The sequence below is a fragment of the Miscanthus floridulus genome, chromosome 5, assembly GCF_019320115.1.
Source record: "Miscanthus floridulus cultivar M001 chromosome 5, ASM1932011v1, whole genome shotgun sequence".
NCBI classification, from domain to species: Eukaryota; Viridiplantae; Streptophyta; class Magnoliopsida; order Poales; family Poaceae; genus Miscanthus; species Miscanthus floridulus.
The window spans coordinates 50728521-50751130 of NC_089584.1; the positions used below are offsets into that span (position 1 = coordinate 50728521).

The 22610-nt window shown below is 49.8% G+C and overlaps 1 protein-coding gene and 1 long non-coding RNA gene across 4 annotated transcripts; both read left to right on the plus strand.

Moving 5' to 3' along the window:
• Window positions 1–247: 247 nt before the first annotated feature.
• On the plus strand, window positions 248–1233 carry LOC136452162 (uncharacterized). Its single transcript, XM_066452805.1, has one exon. The coding sequence runs from the start codon at window positions 343–345 to the stop codon at window positions 1093–1095; it is 753 nt and encodes a 250-aa protein (XP_066308902.1). The 5' UTR covers window positions 248–342; the 3' UTR covers window positions 1096–1233.
• Window positions 1234–4221: 2988 nt separating this feature from the next.
• LOC136452163 (uncharacterized) lies at window positions 4222–18357 on the plus strand. Of its 3 annotated transcripts, none has more exons than XR_010758761.1 (3): window positions 4222–4499; window positions 17441–17923; window positions 18115–18357. It is a non-coding gene; the product is annotated as an uncharacterized lncRNA (long non-coding RNA). The 3 variants fall into 3 exon arrangements; XR_010758760.1 differs by lacking the exon at window positions 4222–4499 and adding an exon at window positions 16138–16999; XR_010758762.1 differs by lacking the exon at window positions 4222–4499 and adding an exon at window positions 16138–16999 and having other exon boundaries at window positions 17441–17919.
• The last annotated feature ends 4253 nt before the right edge of the window (window positions 18358–22610 follow it).

Genomic DNA, 22610 nt, shown 5'->3' on the forward strand with positions numbered 1-22610 from the left:
CACCACTGCTTCGAGATTGTCCTGGCATTCATTGAGGATATACTACCGGACTGGTGACCAGCGTTCAAGTCCCATACAGTACTATGTGCCAACAGACTAGTCAATTCGTACGTGCCTGTCACAACTCTCACAGCCATCCAAGGAGTACCGCGAAATTCTCCGGTCCGGAAGTCATTGACGACATAAATAAAATTGTCCAGAAATAGACCGCGTTTCCGACCATCTCCACGGAGATATGTAGGACTCCTTCCTATCAGCCCCCGTTGCTTTGCAGGAGAGCCTTACACCCTCGAAGCCGAAGGCCTCGTGCCTTCTCTTCCTGTCCCGGCTCTCCCTCCTCGCATGGAGGAAGTAGCTGTTTCGCCCATGGTCGCTGCCGCCCTAGTGCTCGACAACAATGGCGCCGACGACGCGGTCTCCAGCACTGCCATCCCTAGCGTAACTGTAAGCGTAGAGGAGAAAGAAGAGATCAATGGGGACTTTTCCACGATCACCTCGGCCGCAAACAACAACGACGAGGAGTTGCTCACCACTCCCGTCTCCTCCAGGAGCCCTTCCACTCGCAAGAAGCGCGGCGCGTTCGGCCTCTTCAGGGCGATGTTCCTGTCCTTCGGCCGGAGCGACAGCATGAAGAAGACAGACGACGACGGCGACACCACGAGCCCCAATAAGAAGAGGGTCATCGCGGCTGCTGCCGACGACCACAAGCCCGCCGGTGACGAGTCGCCATCGTGGAAACACATCGTGGACGGCATGCGCCCGCTCCGCCTCCGCGGGCAGGAGCTGGAGTACTACCCTCCGCCACCGCCGCTGGGCCACGCCGACGTGTACCACGACGTGATCCTCCCGCCGCCGTCGCCGGCGCGGTCCGGTTTCGAGTTCGAGGAGGTGGGCATGATCAGCCGCTACGCGTCTGCTGAGGATCTGCACCAGATGGACAGCGCGGACGAAGAGGGTGCTCTGGCGGCGGAGGGTGGCGACGGCGATGGTGACAGCAGTTGCCCACACGCCATCGACATGCAGGCGGAGGAGTTCATCGCCAAGTTCTACGAGCAGTTCAAGTCAGAATCGTTCAACGGCCGTCCCTCCGAGTGATCCATCCGCTTGCGGCATGCATGTAACCATTCTGATCTTACCCTGAAATTGCATTCATCTCAGAGACGACACTACTACTCAATGTGGATCACGAAGAAATGTACCAGCGGTCACATCGATAAACACAGTTCGCCTAAACTGCTCCATGAGTGGACACCGTTTTATTCTTCTTCTTCTTCAACAAACTTCCTTCACTAATTTTAGCATGTACTAGCATCAATCTCTTATATTTTCTCAGAAATATTAGGCTGTGTGCATCTCATGATAGAGATACAGAGGGTGGAGGTTTCTATATTGGATATAAGACCATCTCCAAGAGTGCCCCATATCCCTTCCTCGTCCTTGGAATTTGGGAAAAAAGAGAAAAACTAGTCTCCAAGAGTTCACCGTATCTCTTCCCATCTTTCCGCACTTCGCAAAATCACCGTGACCGCGCGTAAAAATACGCACTGCTCCGTCGCGCGCATATCCTCGTTCCCGCTCCTTCTCGTGCTTCCCACGATAAATTCCTGCGCCGTCCCCTTGGCGCCATAGCACAGGCTCCATCGATCTACTGCTACGTTCGTCGAGGGCAGAAGATCTTCGCCGCCGCCGAGCAAGAGGTAAACTCCATCGATCTACTTCTCCATTCAGGTGTTTTGCCGTTCGTAGGGTTATCCATGCTGCCGCCGCCGTGATTGGCCGCCGCCGGGATTGGTCGCCTGGGTCTTGTCGTGGAGGCTGGCGGAGGCGTAGACGGCCTGGCCTTCGCGGAGAGCGGCACCCAGCGATCCGATCAGAGTCGAGTGCTCCAGACCGGGGGCTTTTCCCCCTGGCCTGAGCCCACGATCTGATCAGAGCGGCGGACAGCCGGGTTTACGGGCGCCCTGGCTGCGTCCGCCTGGCCATGGCTGCTTGCTGCCTCAGCCTACCATGGCTAGCAGCTGCCTGCTATTTTTTTATGGAACTGCTATTTATTTTTTGATGAAACTGCTATTCTTGCCTAAATGTATATGCTACTGTGCCGGCGTGTATGCTACTGTCCCTGCTGACGGGAGAGACGAGGCTGCATGGCACTGTGCTGTACTAAATTTTTTCCTCGTACTAATGGCCGGCTGGTTTTGATACCTGTGCTGCTGAATGGCTGAATGATTGGTTGACATGATTGTGCTACAGATGGCTGGCAAATGCCAGTGCTTTTGATGAAACTGCTTTTTTTCATTTCCTGATCTCTGATCCAGTACAATTTTTTTTGTGTACATGGATTAAGCATTGAATTATTGTAGGATGGACCCAACGTTCGATGGTCGATATTGGACAAACATGGTCACCGGAGAGGATGATGTTCCTGGTTTGGAAGACTACACTTTTCCCATGACACAGGACACCCAGGAAATTGATGGGATGTGTACTAAAGTTCAAGCAGTTGATGTGCCGGTGCAGCCAAGTGGAGGTGCTCCACGCCCTCGCAGTACAAGGCCTTATTCGAAGAGGACAAAAAACTTTGATCCAAAGGAGGATTTAGTTGTTGTGGCAGCTTGGTTGAACACGAGCAAAGATCCCGTGCACGGGACTAATCAACCTCGTGGCTCCTTTTGGAATAGAATTCATGTTTTCTATGAGAAACACAAGACAACTGAAGCGTTCAGAGCAGAGAGTTCCATTATGCATAGATGGATGACTATTTTGGACCAAGTGAACAAGTTTTGTGCATGCTACGAAGCGATTGAGCGGAGGAATCAAAGTGGTGCAACCATTCAAGACAAGGTTTAATTTGTTATTTGTTTCATTTGTTTTGTTTTTCTATTTAATTTAGTTGTGGAGATATACACATTGATGATTAATAACATGTGCAGGTTTTGACGCGGCCGAGATGTTCAAGGGATTAGACAGGGAGACAAGACATTCACTCTAATGCACTGTTGGAACAAGTTGAAGGGTGAAGACAAGTGGAAGGCCAAGAGGAAGAGAATGGCGGAGCAGCAAGCCAGTAAGGATAAGAAGAAGCAGAAGATTAATGCGGATTCCACGCCTGCGAATATACAAGTCAATAACAATGAAGATGTCACTGAGATTCCACCACTAGAATCCGAAGCACGAAAGAGGCCAATGGATTCGAAGAAGGCAAAGGAAGCTCTAAGGCGATGAGGTGGTGAAGCTTGCATGGAGGCTTTGGACAAGATGGAGAAGGAGAAGAAGAAGAAAGAGGAGAGGTTCATGGCTTCACTTGAGCTAGAGAAAAAGCGCCTGTCATTAGATGAAAAAAGGTGGAATCACACCTCATCGAAAAGGAAGACAAAATAATGTCAATCGACATTACCAACCTCGACCCGCTGCAGCAGCAGTACTACACGACGATGCGCCAGCATATCGTTGCTCGTCGTCTTGCGAATTAGAATTAGTTCATGTCATTTTTATTTCTATAGCCAATTTGTTTTGGATTCAGTGATTCAGTGAACCTTTGCATTACTTTGTGATTCAGTGAACCTTTGCTTCATCATAAATGGTCAAGTGCTTTTTAATTTGTATTATTTATATTCAATGAAACTTTGTTCTTACATGAATGTATATGCTACTGTGCTGGCAAATGCCTGTGCTTTTGACATGACCGGCAAGTAGTGCTGCTGTTGTTCCTGGTCCTCAATGCCTGATGCCTGCACATACTGTGGTGCATGGCACTGTGCTTTTGACATCAGTGCTGAAAGCCTGCAGATTGCCTGCACATGAACGACAACTACTGAATGCTACTAGTAGATGGCCGGCTAAAATTACACTTGAAGTAAAAAATGTTCATTACACTTGAAGTAAAAAGTTTTGATTACAAATAGAGGACAAAAATAAACTGATCCTAACAAATAAAATAAAATGTGTGTATATTGCTAATATAAATCAGGATGATGATTCCATAAGTGCTCGATGAGGTCTTTTAACTGGACATGTATTTCCTTGTCTCTGATTCTTTTGTGCGCTTCAATAAATTCATCAAAGGTTTGATTATTCTCATGAGAAGGTTCCACATTTTGGCCACCATAATCGAACCGCTCAGTAGGGTCAACAACTCCTTCATCCTCGACAATCATATTTTGCATTATCACACAAGCTTTCATGATGTCTCCAAGTGTCTCTGTGTCCCACATGCGAGCCTCTCAGTCCTGGCTTGCGCCCAATCGTCGATCCGCGGCCTGGCGACTCAATCCGGGACGGGGTGGCATCAATCCGAGGACGGGCGGCCTAGATCCACGGCCAGGCGGTGTCGATCCGTGGCTGGGCGACCTCGCTCCATGGCTGCTGGCACCACGTGTTCTTGCAGCGACGTGTCCTCATCCCGGTCTCCGGCGACGGCTCGGCGCCCAGCGACGGTGACGAGGATGAAGGCAGGGCCTCCGCCTCCGCCTCCGCCACGCTCTCGTCCTCCTGGCCGCTAGGTTAGTCTATGATTTATTTTGTTTCCATTGTTTTAACAGAGCTACGTCTTGTTGACTGTGATGTTAACGGCATGAACTGAGTAGCAGTTTATATTGAAACGGAGATTTTAGTATTGATACGCACGGTTGACTGGCTGATTGAAGATATAATTGGTTAAATGGTTGATCAGGGGCCATCAGCTAACACTCACATTGAGCAAATTGATATCGCTAGGATTTTTATTTTTTAACTGTACATATTTGGAAAGCATTTGCTATTAGTTTCTCTAATTAAGAACCAAATAACCTGCAAATGCTGGTAAAGAAGTCATCTGTCGGGTTCATAAACCCGGGTCTCTCGAGGACCGGCTTCCGCGCCCAGGCTCGGCCCAGGAAAACAACATACAGTTCATGGGCCGGCTTAAGAGTCTAAAATACAACGGGCCAGAAGGGCAGTCCGGTCACCGACCGGAAGGTCCACCCAAACGAACAAGTGCCCGTTCGTCAGCTTCTTCGTCCCACCTCTTCGACTGGAGCACTCGCTTCAGGCACCAGCCGTCTCCAAGCGGTCTCTCCAATTGGAAGGCTTGGTCCAAAACGCTGCTTCCTACTCCGACCCCGCGACCGGGGTTCATGGGAAACCTGCTCACCGTTCTTCTCCGACCCGCACACTGAGAGCCGACTGGAGCCATCCGACCGGGGACTTCCCGCTCGGAAGGAACCAGAAGACGTGCGGAGAAAGGCAAGGCATGGCTCACAGGTCAAAACCACTGTACTAGGGACCATACCATGCGCGAAACAGTGCTCTGCAGCCACCCTGACACAAAGTATTGTAGGGGCCGCTAAAAACTCTCATATGGTAAGCCCCCCACGTGTCCATACCGGGTGAACATAGCACAGCTCCTCACATGCCACTAGACATCAAGAAGTATTTTGCAGGTACCGGCGTCATCCTTCCTGAAGAAGATAGCTCGACCCCCCGTGCACATCTGACATCCTACAGCGACACCGACAGTATTGGGAGGCGTCAACCATTATCCAGTTTTCATCACCGTAGGCAACAAGGCTCAGAAACATCTGTACTCTCTCCCTCTCACTTGTAAAGCCATCCCCTTCATCTATAAAAGGGGATGCGCTCCCTCCAACGAGGGAGAGATCGACTTCTTCAAGCTCAGACTCACTAGATTGACATCAACACTCCCAACTGTAGGACCACCAAGTTCCGACCGCAACCCTTCCGGTCGGAGCCAACCAAACCTCTTGTATACCCCCTCCTTTCTCCTTCTCGTTTGTAACCCCACTACAGACTTTGAGCACATGGGCTCAGGAATAAAGTCACCGACCGACCCCGACTGGACGTAGGGCACGTTGCCTAAACCAGTATAAATCCTGTGTCATTGAGTGCTAGGCCACCTCCGATCACAACGTGCAGTAAAACTAGAAATATTTACTAGTCGGTCACTTTCTGCACCGACAATTGGCGCCGTCCGTGGGGAAGACGCTGTACGTTCAACACTCTTTTGGTCATCGGATGGCCCATTTTTCCTCCACCCCCGCCGCGGCGGGCTCGGGCGATACGATTCGTTTCGGCTCGCTGGAGTTCCCTGCACTCTCGCCCGCCGGGATGCGGGTTCCACCCGTCTTCGAGCCAACCTAGGCCTTCCGCTTCGGGAGCCTAGACTTTGTCGTCGACTGGCTCGGCGTACTCCACCTCCGCGAGGAGGCTCGCGACTAGGCACCTGTCGGAGGGACGTCCTCCATCGACTCTAGGACGCGCGACTTCGACGGCGTGGCATCAGCGCTTCATTCCGAGCAAACTCTCTGCTCAAACCCCGCTGTAAGTAATATGCGTACTACATGCTCTTTATTTACTATCTCTCACCAATCACACGGAGAGAATGTACCGCCCACGCCACAAATGCCATACGATCGGTTCCCCTATGGCCTCGCGTCCTCCACGGACGCATACGCTCGGGGGCTCCAAAGGATGCTGGCACCATCCCCCCTCACGTCCGAGTTCGTGGGAGTGGCAGGCTGCGTTCCTGCCATTTCCCACAAACTCCCGGATGGTGATGGCGAGAGCGACGGTTCCAGCATCGGTGACGTGGTGCCCCGCCACTGTCCGTCCCAGGAGTGCGCTATGGCGGACGCTCCGAGACAACCGCCGGTGGTTGTGGAGTCTATGCAAACTCACACCCCACTAGACCTGCGTGCGGGAGCCCTCGCATCTGCGCAAGCACACGCTGAGAAATTACGACAACGATGGCAGAATCAGCCGCCGCCTGCACCGGTGCCGTCAGTACAACACATTGTGCCCCACGCGCCTGGCCTGGCGGGTGGCGCTCGGGGTCGTGCTCGTCAGGTTCAGCATGACATCATGAGCGAGGGGAACGATGTCCCACAATTCACTCGGGCTGGCCAGAATATCGCTGCTGCAGCAATGCTTCTCCGCGGTGTTCCTGAGCCCATCGACCCTCAGGAGTGGGTAGTCTACCGAAACCTCTGGGTTCTAGTAGAGGCCGCCCCCGTCCAACAAGCAGAAAGCTCCGCATCATGACTCCGACCCGCGCCCTCTCTCCCCACCCGGGGGATGGGGACACACCAGCCGGATCGATTCGTTCGCTCACCGCCGCAGCCGGTAGGCTCTACTCGGGGAGCGACAGTCGCGCCACGGTCCAACCAGGCGCCTGCTCCACACTGACCGCACCAGGACGCTCGTAGCGTCGCTAGCAATCGTCGTCGGGCCCGACACGGCAATGACGTCCACCATACGGCAGCAGGCGACACAGACCCTGGCCAAACCATCGAGGGAAGCGGTGAAACGTGCCCTAGGCGCGATCACCGACCAGATAATCGGAGCCCTAGCCCTGGGGGCCCGGGGCCATGTGCCTTCAGCCAGCGCATCCGGAGGGCACCGTTTCCACAGCGTTTCCGGCCTTCCACTAACATCACCAAATACACCGAGGAGACAAACCCAGGCATTTGGCTCAAAGACTTCCGGCTCGCCTGTCGAGCCAGAGGAGTGGATGATGACTTTTTCATCATCCAATATCTTCCCATTTGCGTGGGGGAACATGTTTGGGCATGGCTCAAATTCCTTCCACTCGACAGCATCCGTGACTGGGCATACCTCAAGAGGGTCTTCGTCAGGAATTTCTAGGGGACGTACATCCGCCTAGGAAACTCCTGGGACCTCAAGAGCTGCCAGCAGGAGCCCAGCGAATCCCTGTGGGATTACATCTACAGGTTTTCCCAACATTGTAACTCCCTCCCTGATGTCGTCGACACAGACGTCATCAGCGCTTTCCTCTTCGGGACAAACTACAAGTCCCTGATCCACAAGCTTGGCTGCCTAAAACCCTGCACCACCCGCGATCTGCTTGACGTTGCCACCAACCACGCCTCTAGCGAGGAGGCGGTCGGAGTGGTCTTCAGCGGAGGCTGGGACAAAGGCAAGCCCAAGCACATGGATCCAGACGAAGGCCCTCCACTCAGAGGGGCAAGAAGAACAGGAAGGATCAGCGCCGGTCGGACGACACCGCGTTGATCGTCGCAGCTGATTGCGTGGCTAGGCAGCCCCAATAGGGACTACCTGACCACTTCAACAAACTCATGGATGGTCCGTGCCCCAATCACGCCTATCCCGTCAAACACCTCTACAAGGAGTGCGAGCTCCTCAAACGTTTCCTCCGACAGGCCAGTGCCCCAAAGGAGGGGGATGACAAGGAGCCGGCAGTCAGGAGGGGTGGCGCGGCAGGCAAGGACGGGGACGGTTTCCCTGAACCTGAGGAGTGCATCATGATCTTCGGCGGGTCCAATGCCATCTGGTCCAAACGCCAGCATAAGGTACGCTACAGGGAGGTGTGTGCTGCCGAAACGGCCGTCCCCTCCTTTCTCAGCTGGTCGGAATCCTCGATCACCTTTGATAAGAGGGACCATCCCTCCTACACTGCGAGACTAGGACGCTACCCGCTCATCGTTGACCCCATTGTCTGCAAGAAAGCCTCACCAAGGTGCTAATGGACGGGGGCAGTGGTCTCAACATCCTGTACATCGACACCCATGACGCCATGTGCATCCCCCGATCGGAGCTCCGCCTAGCGGGCTCCCCCTTCCATGGGGTAATCCCGGGAGCGCAGGCATACCCGCTCAGACAGATCTATCTGCCCATCACATTCGGCAGCTGGGCCAACTTCCGCTCGGAGGTCCTCACCTTTGAGGTGGTAGACTTTTCGGGGTCCTACCACGCCATCTTAGGGCGGCCCTGCTACGCAAGATTCATGGCGATCCCCAACTACACCTACCTCAAGCTGAAGATGCCGGGACCAAACGGTGTCATCATAGTGAGTAGCACCTTCTCACACGCCTTCGAGTGCGACTGCGAGCACTATGAGCTCATCACCGCGATCGTCAACTCATCCAAGCTCCCGTAGCTCAGGGAGTCATCAACCCCAGCAGTCCTAGACTGCAACAAACCAACCTCCTCGACGGCCTTCTACCCGCTCGAGGAAACCAAGGTGGTGGGTATCGACCCCACCAACCCAGCCAAGACGGTGCGAATCGGGACCCAGCTCCCGGCTCAATAGGAATGCGAGCTCATCGACTTCCTACGCGACAATCACGATGTCTTCGTGTGGCAACCTTCTGACATGCTGGGGATACCACGGGAAGTCACCGAGCACGCTCTACGCCTTATCCCGGGCTCAAGGTCCGCCAAGCACCGCCTACATCGTTTCGATAACGAGAAGCGCAGGGCCATAGGTGAAGAGATCGCCAAGCTCCCGGTAGCCGGATTCATCAGGGAGGTTTTCCACTCCAACTGGCTCGCTAATCCCATCCTTGTCAAAAAGAAGACCGGGAAGTGGAGAATGTGCGTTGATTACACCGGACTTAATAAAGCGTGTCCGAAGGACCACTTTCCTTTACCACGCATAGACCGGATAATTGACTCCACCTCGGGTTGTGAGATCCTCTCCTTTCTGGATGCCTACTCAAGCTATCACCAGATCGCGATGAAAGATTCTAATCAGCTCACAACCTCATTTATCACCCTGTATGGTTCGTACTGCTACGTAACCATGCCCTTCGGTCTGAAGAACGCTGGCGCCACCTACCAAAGGTGCATGCAGCGATGCTTCGCCGACCAAATCAACCCGCCTAATCAGGCTGACCAGGCTGAACGGTTGAAACCAACAATCGCCGTCTATGTTGATGACATAGTGGTCAAAACAGCTCGAGCTTGCGACCTGATCGCAAACTTGGCCGCAACGTTCGCGAACCTCCGAAGGTTCAACATCAAGCTAAATCCTGAAAAATGTGTTTTCGGGGTTCCAAGGGGAAAGCTGCTTGGATATATCGTATCCGAGCATGGCATCGAAGCCAACCCTAAAAAAATCATAGCCATCTCTAACATGGGTCCCATACGCAACGTAAAAGGCATACAAAGGCTCACCGGCCGCCTGGTCGCCCTTAGTCGCTTCATCTCCCGGCTCGGCAAACGGGGGCTGCCACTTTATAAGCTCCTCAAAAAGACGGACACCTTCGTCTGGATCGAGGAAGCCCAGTAGGCTCTTGAAAGCCTCAAAACATCCCTGACGTCAACCCCGATCCTCGTCGCTCCCAAACAGGGAGAACCCCTCCTCCTTTACGTCGCAGCAAGTAACCATGTGGTGAGTGCCGCCCTAGTCGTTGAAAGGGAGGAACCGAGACACCAGCTCAAGGTACAACGACCCGTGTACTTCATCGGAGAGGTACTTACCGACCCCAAGGTCCGGTACCCCCAGGTGTAGAAACTCCTATACGCCGTGCTAATGGCCACCAGGAAGCTCCTACACTACTTCACCGACCACGAAGTCACAGTCGTTACTTCATACCCACTCGAAGACATCATCCGCAATCGTGACGCTGCGGGACGAATCTCTAAGTGGGCCCTTGAACTCATGGGCCATGACATCAGGTATACCCCCCGCACCGCAATTAAGTCTCAGGCTCTCGTGGATTTTGTCACCGAATGGACGGAGGTCCAGCTACCGGCCTAGGACGTCTCCCACGAGTACTAGACAATGTAGTTCGATGGGTCCATAATGGTGCCCGACTCAGGGGCTGGAGTGGTACTGATCTCCCCAGACGAGAGTAGGCTCCGCTACGCCATCCGCCTCCACTTTTTGGCTTCAAACAATGCCGCGGAATACGAGGCCCTTATCAACGGACTACGCATCGCCATCGAGCTCGGCGCTACGCGACTCTACGTTCGCGGCGACTCGAAACTAGTCATTGATCAAGTCATGAAGGATTCCTCCTGCAAAAGTCCCCTCATGACAGCATACTGCCAAGAGGTGCACAAGCTCGAGGACAAATTCTAGGGAATCGAACTGCATCACGTCCCTCGAAGGGACAACGCCGCCGCCGATTTCCTCGCAAAACTGGCCGCCAGGCAAGATCCGTCCCCGAGCGGAGTCTTCATCAACGACGTCCATGAGCCGTCCGCCCGCATCCTGGAAGGTCCGACCCAGACACACCCCGATGCCCAGCCGGCGCTCGAGGGCTCTGATCCCAGTACCTCTATAACGACGTCACCCACGGACGTCGCTGTATTAGCAGTTGATCAAACCGATTGGCGAGTACCACTGCTCGCCTACCTCCTCGAGGAGGTTCTCCCACCTGAAAGAACTGAAGCCCAACGAATTGCTCGACGCGCCAAGACCTTCGTCATGCTTGGTAACGAACTCTACAAATGGAGTCTGTCAGGAGTGCTCATGAAGTGCGTTCCCGCAAGCCGAGGAAAATAGATCCTCCTCGAGGTCCATTCCGGGATCTGCGGGCATCATGCGGCCCCAAGGTCCCTGGTCGAAAAAACCTTTTGCCAAGGTTTTTACTGGCCCACCACGCTACGAGATGCAGAGGAGGTCATCCGTAGGTGCGAAGGATGCCAGTTCTACGCTCGGCAAACCCTTACCAGCGCAAGAGCTCCAAACCATCCCAATCACCTAGCCATTTGCGGTCTGGGGCCTCGACATAGTAGGACCTCTCAAGAAAGGTCCAGGTAGTTTTACTCACCTACTCGTAGCAGTCGACAAGTTTACCAAATGGATAGAGGCCAAGCCCATCACCAATCTCCGCTCGGAAGAGGCGGTCAAATTCTTCCTCGACATCATCTATCGATTCGGCGTTCCTAACTGTATTATCACTAACCACGGGACTAACTTCACCAGAAAGAAGTTCCAAGACTTCAGCAATGGATACGACATCATAATCGATTGGGCTTTGGTTGGACATCCACGAACTAACGGTCAGGTCAAACGCGCCAACGGCATGGTCCTCCAAGGACTCAAGACGCGCATCTTCGACTGACTCAACAAACACGCCGGGCGGTGGGTTGCAGAGGTCCCAGCGATCCTTTGGAGCCTAAGAACGACCCCAAACCGATTCACGGGATTCACACCTTTCTTCCTGGCCTACGGAGCGAAAGCTGTGTTGGCCTCCGACCTCGACCACGGTGCACCGAGAGTAAAAGCTTTCAACCGTGACCGAGCCGCGGCGGCTCAACAAGATGCAGTCGACCTGCTTGAAGAGGCCCGCGAGACAACCATCATCCGCTCCACCCGCTATCAACAAACCCTCCGCAGGTACCATGAAAGGAAGATAAGAGGAAGGATTCTCGAAGTCGGTGATCTCGTGCTACGAAGGACCCAATCGATGAAGGAAAAACACAAGCTCTCTCCACCCTAGGAAGGACCCTATACGGTAACCGAAGTAATCCGACCGAGCACCTACCAACTGGAGGACAACAACGGCAATGTTCTCAACAACACTTGGAACATTGAATAGCTACATCATTTTTTCTCGTAGAATCAGTCTAAACACCTTCGGTTAAAGCACATGCTCCTGTAAGAGCGCCCCCGCCCGAACACTTTCAACCTGGGTTGCTCGGGGGCTCCATAAATATACAAATATTGAGTACTACCTCTCTGTTTTGTTTACTATTGTATGGAGAAATTCCTTCCTACCCTAACGAAGGGGTAGTCCATTCCTTTAAATTTACCTTACGTAGCTTTGCTTTAAAAATTCCGATTGATTGCACCCCGCCTTTTCCTACGGCTACAACTGGCCGAGCCTCGCGGGCCACGCCCCGGGCTCGCAAAGTTGCGACCTACGGAACAAACGGGCAGGTACAAGAAAGAAAGAAATTTAAAACAAAATTATGCTAAGGGGAAACTAAGGAACGAAAGTGAACAAGCTTCCCCGAATGGAGTGACTCCATCACAGAAAAACAAAATACCATTATAACTGTTAAGCACACGAACGTTTTATATGGGGGCTTCCCCCACAAATTTAAAACTACTATGACCACTTGACAAACTTCACTTGAACGCCAGAAATCGCTCGGTTCTGTTCCTTCAAAACTTCGGCAAAACACAACAGGTACCTCAAGGGCGTCGCACCTATAGATGCTCAGCAGAAGAACATGGAGCTCCTGACCTTCTTATGTAGTCAAGGCAGCTCCTGAGGGGGGGCACCGCTACCGAGGTAAGGTCGCCATGGCTGGAGGAAATCTCATCAAACTTTATGAACTGGCCAACTTGAGCAGCTGCAGGCACGGAACCCTCCACCAGCATAGTCGTGAGTAATCTCCCCTCCGATGAGGCTCGCCCGGAAAAGATCCACCAGAAAGTCTACGCACGGCTCCATCCCGAAGGAGGCCTCACAGACCAGATCCAGAGTCACCTCCAATCCGACATCATGCCTCGGGTTCGCGAAAGGATCCGTAAGTCCTCCCCCTCGCTCACTCTTCCTCTCACTTAGGAACCGGCACAACGTACATGCACTCTCGGTGAGAAAGAAGAAGGAAGAGAGAGCAAGGAATCTCCGCTAGAAGAGACAACCAGACCTCCTTGAGTCGATCGAGTCACCCAGGAGGGATCAACCGGTCTCCTAAGTCGATCGATTCACTCAGGATAAACACCTGAGATATGGGTAGGAAGCGAAGGGGCGCCCCATGCGGGCCATGCCGACTCTGTCTCGAATGACGAGCATGGGTCCTGGTCAAACATTTCCCACTGAAGCTCTCTGAACCCCGTCTCTTAGGTCATCAAGGTGAGCATGTGTTCATTAAATACAAAACTGTTCACACGAGGGCTAACCCACGATTGACGAGCGTAGGTCCCGGACGGGCGTTTCCGACTGGAGCTCTTTGAACCCCGTCACTCCAGTCTTCAAGGTAAAACACCATCAAAGCCCCTCTATTTCATTACAAATCATTCATACATCCATACGCGCATTCATCTCATATGCCTGAACCCCCCGGACGGTTAGGGCATGAACCGCCCGGGGGCTCGGGAACTAAGCATCGCACGTGCAGCAAAATGCATCAGAACGCTCCGTGTTGCACCACGAAGCGGCGGCTTGCCTCATTTAACATGAGCAACCAAACAGAGCCAGGGGAGAAAACCATAGATGAGCACCATGCGGCCTTCGCCCGGTCTGGCAAACCGGGTCATCTCAACCTTCTCGTTCGATCCTGAACCTCTCGCCAAACCCACATAATCTCCATCGAGGGGAGGCCGTCAGGCCACCTAGGTCGGTCTCTGGAACGACCTAGGCATCTGTCGGGTTGCAGGTAAAGGAGTAGTGGAATGCCACAAGAATGCTATGCCGACCCCATCACAAAAGACGGACCCATATTCCACTCGATCACACCCGTTAGCGAGCTCACCGAGCTAGTCTTCGAGCCCGAGTGATTAGGACAGGCGATGAAACTCAGCCCCTCCGGTTGTGAGGAACCGGATGGGGTAGCGCAAAACAACTCACATCGACCCCTACGAATGCCCGACAAGGCTCGGGGGCTTAAATGCCATGGGACCGCGACTCCGAACTCACGTCGACAGGATCGGCGACATCTGGCTATGGCTCTTGGGACCGCAACTCCAAACTCGCGTCGACGGGATAGGCGACATCCGGCTATGGCTCTTGGGACTGCGACTCCAAACTCGCGTCGACGGGATCGGCGACATCCAGCTACGGCTCTTGGGACCGTGACTCCGAACTCGCGTAACGGCTTCACTAACTAAAACTAACTCTCTCGATCCACAGCGAGCACCGACGCCTAGGTTTACTCGCGACTCCACCTTACCCGATCCCACGGCACGCATCAATGCCAAAGATCAAACTCTGTTGCATCCAAAACTAAACTTCCTCGCCCGATCCCCGGCGCGCATCGATGCCGAGATCAGTAAGTTCTGTCTCAATCCAATCCCCGCGCTTAAAAAACACACCTCGACAGCACAATGACGCCGTGGTTAAACAAAATTATGTCTTAAAACTCAAAACATGTGCACCCATGGACACAACACAAAGAACCCCCCAGCCGGTTCCGCCCGAACCACTCGGGGGCTTGGGGGCTAGACCCACGGGTGCACTCGCGCGCACCCGACAGCAAGACCAAAAATTCCCCGGATGATTCGGTTCAAATCGCCTGGGGGCTCGGGGGCTCCTGTCGGGTTCATAAACCCGGGGTCCCTCGAAGACCGGCTTCCACGCCTGGGCTCAGCCCAGAAAAACAACATACAGTTCATGGGCCAGCTCAAAAGTCTAAAACACAATGGGCTAGAAGGGTAGTCCGGTCACCGACCGGAACGTCTACCCAAAAGAACAAGTGCACGTTCATCAGCTTCTTCGGCCCACCTCTCCGACTGGAGCACTCGCTTCAGGCACCAGCCGTCTCCAAGCGGTCTCTCCAATCGGAAGGCTTGGCCCAAAACGCTGCTTCCTACTCCAACCCAGCGACCGGGGTTCGTGGGAACCCTGCTCACCGCTCTTCTCCGACCGGCGCACTAAGAGCCGACTGGAGCCATCCGACCGGGGACTCCCCGCTCGGAAGGAACTAGAAGACGTGCGGAGAAAGGCAAGGCATGGCTCACAGTTCAAAACCACTGTACCAGGGACCATACCCTACGTGAAACAGTACTCTACAGCCACCCTGACACAAAGTATTGTAGGGGCCGCTAGAAACTCCCATATGGTAAGCCCCTCGCGTGTCCATACCGGGTGAACATAGCACGGCTCCGCACATGCCACTAGGCATCAAGAAGTATTTTGCAGGTATCGGCGTCATCCTTCCTGAAGAAGATAGCTCGACCCCTCGTGCACATCTGACATCCTACAGCGACATCGACAGTATTGGGGGGCGTCAACCATTATCCAGTTTTCATCACCATAGGCAACAAGGCTTAGAAACATCCGTACTCTCTCCCTCTCACCTGTAAAGCCATCCCCTTCATCTATAAAAGGGGATGCGCTCCCTCCAACGAGGGAGAGATCGACTTCTTCAAGCTCAGACTCACTAGATCGACATCAACACTCCCAACCGCAGGACCACCAAGTTCCGACCGCAACCCTTCCGGTCGGAGCCAACCGAACCTCTTGTACACCCTCTCCTTTCTCCTTCTCGTTTATAACCCCACTACAGACTTCGAGCACCTAGGCTCAGGAATAAAGTCACCGACCGACCCCGACTAGACGTACGACACGTTGGCTGAACCAGTATAAATCCTGTGTCATTGAGTGCTAGGCCACCTCCGATCACAACGTGCAGCAAAACTACAAATATTTACTAGTTGGTCACTTTCTGCACCGACATCATCCTTGCTGGCTTTTTGAACAAAAAACTTCTGATTTGTTTACTGTCTTATGTGACTTTTTCCTGACATGAAAATGAGCTCGAATCAGTGAATGGACTGCTCATGAAGGGCGATGCTGTTCTACCTTTTCTGAATTGCATGCCATTGAGCAGTCCACGCAGCTGCAAGTATCTAATTAGAGCTGATCCTTTCTCCTGCTGCCTATTTATTCTCTGTTTATTTTAGCTTTTCAGCCATCAGCAAACAGGCTAAAATATGGTTACTTAGAGAATTCTGTGGTTGACATGCTATACTCTATAATTTATGCAACAAATTTGTGTTTCCTTACAGATATATGCCTATTTAGTTTGATCAGATTAATCCACGTTTGGTGCAAATGTCAATTTTTGTTCTTCAAGATTCAGAAGTACAAATGTTTGATTCAGAAGTTTTATATATCTTATATATCTTAGAATTCAGAAAATATTGATTTCAAGATTTAGAAGATATAAGAACTTACTCTTGCATATATGTAAAATATCTATGTTTTTTATAACTCCATATTTTTGCGTAGTAACAGAGTTTGCTCAAAAGGGTTGCTTCTATTTCATTGTATTGGTCAAGGCTTGCTGACAGTCTTAGCCACTTCGATAGGTATACAACCACCTGAACTATATCCTGCCACTAGCACGGCCTCAATAATTTCTCAATCCAGTCGGCCTTCTGTGGATGTATTCTCCAATCCCCTAATGCTGATGTGATCCCCTGAATGTTTTCTTATACTTGACTTGCCGTTTACTAAATTATTTATGTGATGCTATGCTATTAAAGAATCAACCATTCATGATTATCGATTCAGAGGGGCAGGACGCCATCGGTTCAAACCTTTCAAGTCCGTTTTCCATGGTATGATATGCTTGTAACTTTGCTGTACTTGGCATGTGTAACTGGATGTAACTTATCTAGATTATTACAAAATTCTGTCAAAAACATACTTTTAACTTTGCTGTAATTCCATTTGCATGGTTATTATTAATCATCAGGAACCCAGAAATTTTGATAGATACATGTTATCCTGTGATAACCTTTTTGCTCCCATTGCAACACACAGGCATGAACCTTGTGTATTAATAAATGCTCAATATTAGTACTGGATGGTGCATAGGTCGGTTTTGCTTATGTGATCCGCTTAAAAATAAAAACTGAGAAGACCGTGACCCTTGTTCTTCTGCCATGACAAGCCTTTATATTACCAGTTGAACAAAATGATATAGCATGTTCTAGGTTCAAGCTAGAACAGCTCATTTTGATTTTTTTCATCCCCTTTTTTTTTCCCTCAAAATGCAGGTTTTCCATAAGGTTGTCCGCAGCTGGGCTTCAAAGAATCTCATGCTGGATAGAGTTGTGAAATTCTTCTTTCCTCGCCTCTTGATTACTGTCTAGCATTTAGCAATTGAACTGTAATAGTGAAATTCCTAGTAGCATAGTATAACAATGATTGATGACTAGTGATCATTAGATATAACTGTGCAGACTGGACAAGCTCAAGTATGATAGATGGATGCCATAAATGGTGAGCTATTTAAACAAGCACACAAATCTTTAGTAAATGTTGATGTAGCTTCAGTTAATTCATATCTGATCTGCAGCAATGGAGATTGAATCAGAGTATATCTTCTAACTGGATGTCTGTATACTGTTTACTGGAGATTACAGTATGGACGGAATGTTTTTTCTAATTTCAGCAAATACCTGTAAATGCTATATACTTGATAGAAACTAGCAAGCAACACGCATGAAGAGGAAAAGGCATTCTCAGGCTAGCAGTAGGTATTTAATTCTCGAGACTGTTTTTACTCAATTCGGGGCTTTTTTTTTCCTGATTCAGCCATACCTGATTCTGAGATGCCTACTTTGCAAATTATTCAGCTCATGCAGTCATTTGGAAGATTATGTTATGCCTAGTCTGATCCATTATATATTACTGATGCATATGTCATTTGGACTTTTCCATTGAGCAGAAAGATGAACCTTGAGGGACTCTTGGCAAGATGAGCATCAAAGATTCTGCAATGATAAAGATCCTATGTTGATATGTGCTAAGAGTCATCTATATTTGTTTGATTCTATAAGTTAGTGGTCTATTATGCAGTTCTAACTTTGCAATTACTTTTTTGAATAGGAATCCCTTTGACTTCATTATGTTGTACAAACTATTGAATGTGGATGATCAAAGTTATTAATATCATTGCCCTTTTTTGCCATTGGATTTTGTAATTTTGTGAATTTTCTGTGCCGTAAATCTTTATAATTCATCAAATAAAAACGGATGTAATATAAAATGGTAGTGAACCTAATGTCGATGCAATAGTTTGTGCTGCATCGAACCTAATGTCGATACAATAGTTTATGTTACATCGAACCTAATGGCGATGCAATAGTTTGAATTACATCGAACCTAATGTTGATGCAATATGGTCTATTGTATCGAACGTTAGCCGTTGCAATAGAAATTGTTATTGCATCAAATTTAGTAGATGTATTACATCTACATGATTTTGATGCAATAATCTTTTTTGCATCTCTCTATGTTGATGAAAGAGACATCCATGGTCGATGCAATAGTAACTTCGCATCAAAACGATTTTGATGCAATAACCATTTTACATCTCTCTATTTTGATGCAAGAGACAATGGATGACCGATGCAATTGCGAACTCTTGCATCGGTCATGGCAAACCGATGCGACAAGGCTATTTCATCTAGAGCTATTGCATCGGCTCGCATCAAACGCAAAATTGATGCGATACCAAGCCCTATTACAACAAAAAATTGCCGGTGCAACAGGGTCAAAAATTAGTAGTAGTCATGGAACCTATAGGCACCACACTGTTAGGAGCTGGACGTGGAGTTTTTGGTGGTGGAACCATGTGTCAATGTCCTCGAAGTAAACAATAATGATGAATGGGGTGCTAACAAAAGCCAAAGGCGGGACTTTCATTAATACCACATTGATCTCCGCTATAGATGCTCTCATGTACCATTCATGCAACCTCATCATTTCGCTTGGACCATCATAGAGTTCATGCCATGGAAGTAACTGTTTGCTCGACACATATTTTTGGGGACATCTTCATAATCAAATTGTGTTGGCCTACTAGTGGTCTTCGAGGAGCTAAACTTGTTGACAAGTGTTGTGTTAGCAAGACGTGTAATTTTCCTCATCAATAATATATAAATCCACTTCGTCGTGTTTGTTGTTTCTATATTTTTGTATATCTTAACCATTTTGGGTACAATGGGTCATGTAATGGCTTGCGCGATGGAGCATGGTTGTTTTGAAGCCTCTTGCCTCTCATTTAGGGAGGGTGGCTTCATAATTGGTGATTGTGAATTAGGTGCTTGCTCTTCATGTGCATCTTTCTCAGGTGGTAATGTTTAGAACATGATCTTCTTGTAACAATATGAGAAATGGAAGCAGAGGAATATGATCTCTCAAATTGATATCTCGTCAATGCTGGAGTATGAAGTCGTCGATAGCCTATCCAAGATATTAGACCCCTCTAGAGTGGAATGTCTAATAAGTCTTTTTGATGATCTAGCATGACCATCAGCATTTGCACCCTAGAATAATTAATTGTTCAGAATGGGCTCACGATGAAACACGTGTCCCAGAATCACCAAGCCCATGGCAACTTCTATTGCTCGGACATTGGTGCTATCTTATAACGTAGGTAGTTGAAAGGTCCTAATGGTTAGAGGGAGGGTGAATAGCCTATTAAAATTTTTACAATAACACTAAGACAAGTGATTAGTAAATAAGACGGCAAAACGAATTTTGCGCTAGCACTACACTTGTGTTGCAAGCCACCTACCCAATTCTAAAATCTATGATCTCAAGTATATCACAACAAGGCTAAGACACTAATTTACACCTAGGTGAGCAAGCTAGCAAGAGAACTACAACTAAGAGCTACACTAACTAGTTTCAATTACCACAAGCTCTACACAAGTAAAGGCACAATGTAATCCAAGAGAGTGGTAGAGAGGTATACCGCCGTGGCAAGAGATCAATCAATGAATACCAATAAATACCAAGGAGACAATCAAGATACAATGATTTTTCCTCCGATGTTCACTTGCTTGCCGGCAAGCTAGTCCCCATTGTGGCAATTCACTGACTTGGAGGTTCACGCGCTAATTGACATCACACGCCAAACCCGCAACCGGGTACCGCACAACCAACACAAGATGAGAATCACACAAGCCACGAGCAATCCACTAGAATACCTTTTGGCTCTCCGCTGGGAAAATATCAAGAACCCCTCACAATCACCACGATCGGAGCCAGAGACAAGCACCTTTCTCCGCTTGACGATCCTTGCTGCTCCAAGCTGCCTAGGTGGTGGCAACCACCAAGAGTAACAAGCGAATCCCGCAGCGAAACACTCAAGCAATGCACTTGGATTCACTCCCAATCTCACAAAGATGATGAATCAATGATGGAGATGGGTGGACGGGCTTTGGCTAAGCTCACAAGGTTGCTATGTCAATGCAAATGGCCAAAGGTATGAGCTAGAGCCGGCCAAACGCCTTATATAGGCGTCTCCTCAAAATAGAGCCATTGGGCACCACAGGCAGCTCACTGCGTGGTGACCAAACACGCAGGTCAGATCGACTGGACGCTCGGCCCCCTACGTTCGGTCGTGGGATCGCTGCCATGTGTCATAGCTTCAAACGTGCGCCATCCGATCCCAACGGTCAACTCAATCATGTGCTCAAATTAATGAACAATCAGACGCGGCCGCCTAGAGTCCACTCACGCCCTCGCCCAAGGCACCAACCCAGTGACCTAACGCGCCGATGGAATGACCAGCGCTCTATCAACGCGGAGTCCGATCACTTCCAGAGAGCATCCAGAGCCGCACTTTCTCGATCGGACGTGTCCGAGGGAGCATGACCGGACTCAGGGCTGAGTCCGGTCCTCACTGCCGCTGCGTGCCAACAGTTTCGCCGCCACATCACCATACATCATCATTGACCGGACCCAGAGGCTACGCGTCTAATTACTTCTCGTGCCAGCGTCCGGTCAACTAGACCGAGACCGCGCCACTGCTCCTCTACTGACCGGATACGTAGGTCTAGCTTCTAGTCCTACGTCCGGTCAGCACAGTGACCTCCTCGACTTCCCAAACTTCACCACCCTTGCTCAAATATGCCAACCACCAAGTGTATCACCTTGTGCACGTGTGTTAGCATATTTTCACAAACATTTTCAAGGGTGTTAGCACTCACTAGGATCTAAATGCATATGCAATGAGTTAGAGCATCTAGTAGCACTTTGATAACCGCATTTTGATACGAGTTTCACCCCTCTTAATAGTACGACTATCGATCCTAAATGTGATCACACTCGCTAAGTGTCTCGATCACTAAACCAAAAAAGCTCCTTTCAAGTTTTACCTTTGCCTTGAACTTTTTGTTTTTCTCTTTCTTCTTTTCCAAGCCGAGTACTTGATCATCACCATGTTCACACCATCATCATGATCTTCACCACTTGCTCCATTACTTGGAATGTGCTACCTATCTCATGATCACTTTGATAAACTAGGTTAACACTTATGGTTTTATCAATTCACCAAAACCAAACTAGAGCTTTCAGTAGTGAGAAAGTTGATGGTCCAATTATATCGTCAACTGGACACGTTCATGACCATTGTAGAGCTGATGGTGCTTGGACCTAATGTCCCCTAAAGGTGGAGGCTAATGTTGCAGTTGCTACTACTGTGTGCTCTATTGTTGAGGCAGTATGCTAGTTAACTTTTGAATCAAGTTGGGATCTGGATTAGCCAAGAATTCTCAAATCAAATGTTTTCATTTCTTGCTTTGCCTCCTCCTTGAAAAATTCATAGCATGTTCTCAGGTAACTTGCTTGTAACAGACACATTTCTTCTACATGTTAGCCTACTAGGGAATGCTTCTTTCCAACCCAACCTCGCGAAGATGCTTTGAATGCAACTAGGGTGCTCTAGATAATTGAGCCATGTGGTTTCTAGCATTAGCCAATTGGAGCTCCATTTGTCCAGGCCATTAAATGGGATCAGTAACTTGGTCATCTTCCTTGCCTCTTGTTGGGTCCTCTAGTTTTGGATTTGGAGCTTGTAACCACCTGTGCAAGCAGGTGCTGGGGCATTTGTTCTTCTTCATGGGCTAGGAATTATCTTCATTTAGATCTAAGAACTCCTCTGAGGTCTTCTATTCAACAAAGACCTTCCAATAAGCTTCTATAATATTGTTGTATTTGGTCATGGGGTCGAGTCCTTTCTTCACAAACTTGGTATTTAGTTTCAACCTCCAATTACCAAAGTTGATTGCCAACTGTCTCATTGAAAATGCCTTTATGAGTTCATCTAGACCTTGGGGGAATACAAATGTTCACCTCAATTGACTCCATAAGAAAGTTTTCCCCATACGACACTTGTTTTCAATTGGCGTTCGTGATGTCTAGCATGACCTA

Coding starts and splice junctions, on each gene's coding strand:
- LOC136452162 (XM_066452805.1), top strand. CDS start 343: ATGGAGGAAGTAGCTGTTTCGCCCATGGTCGCTGCCGCCCTAGTGCTC.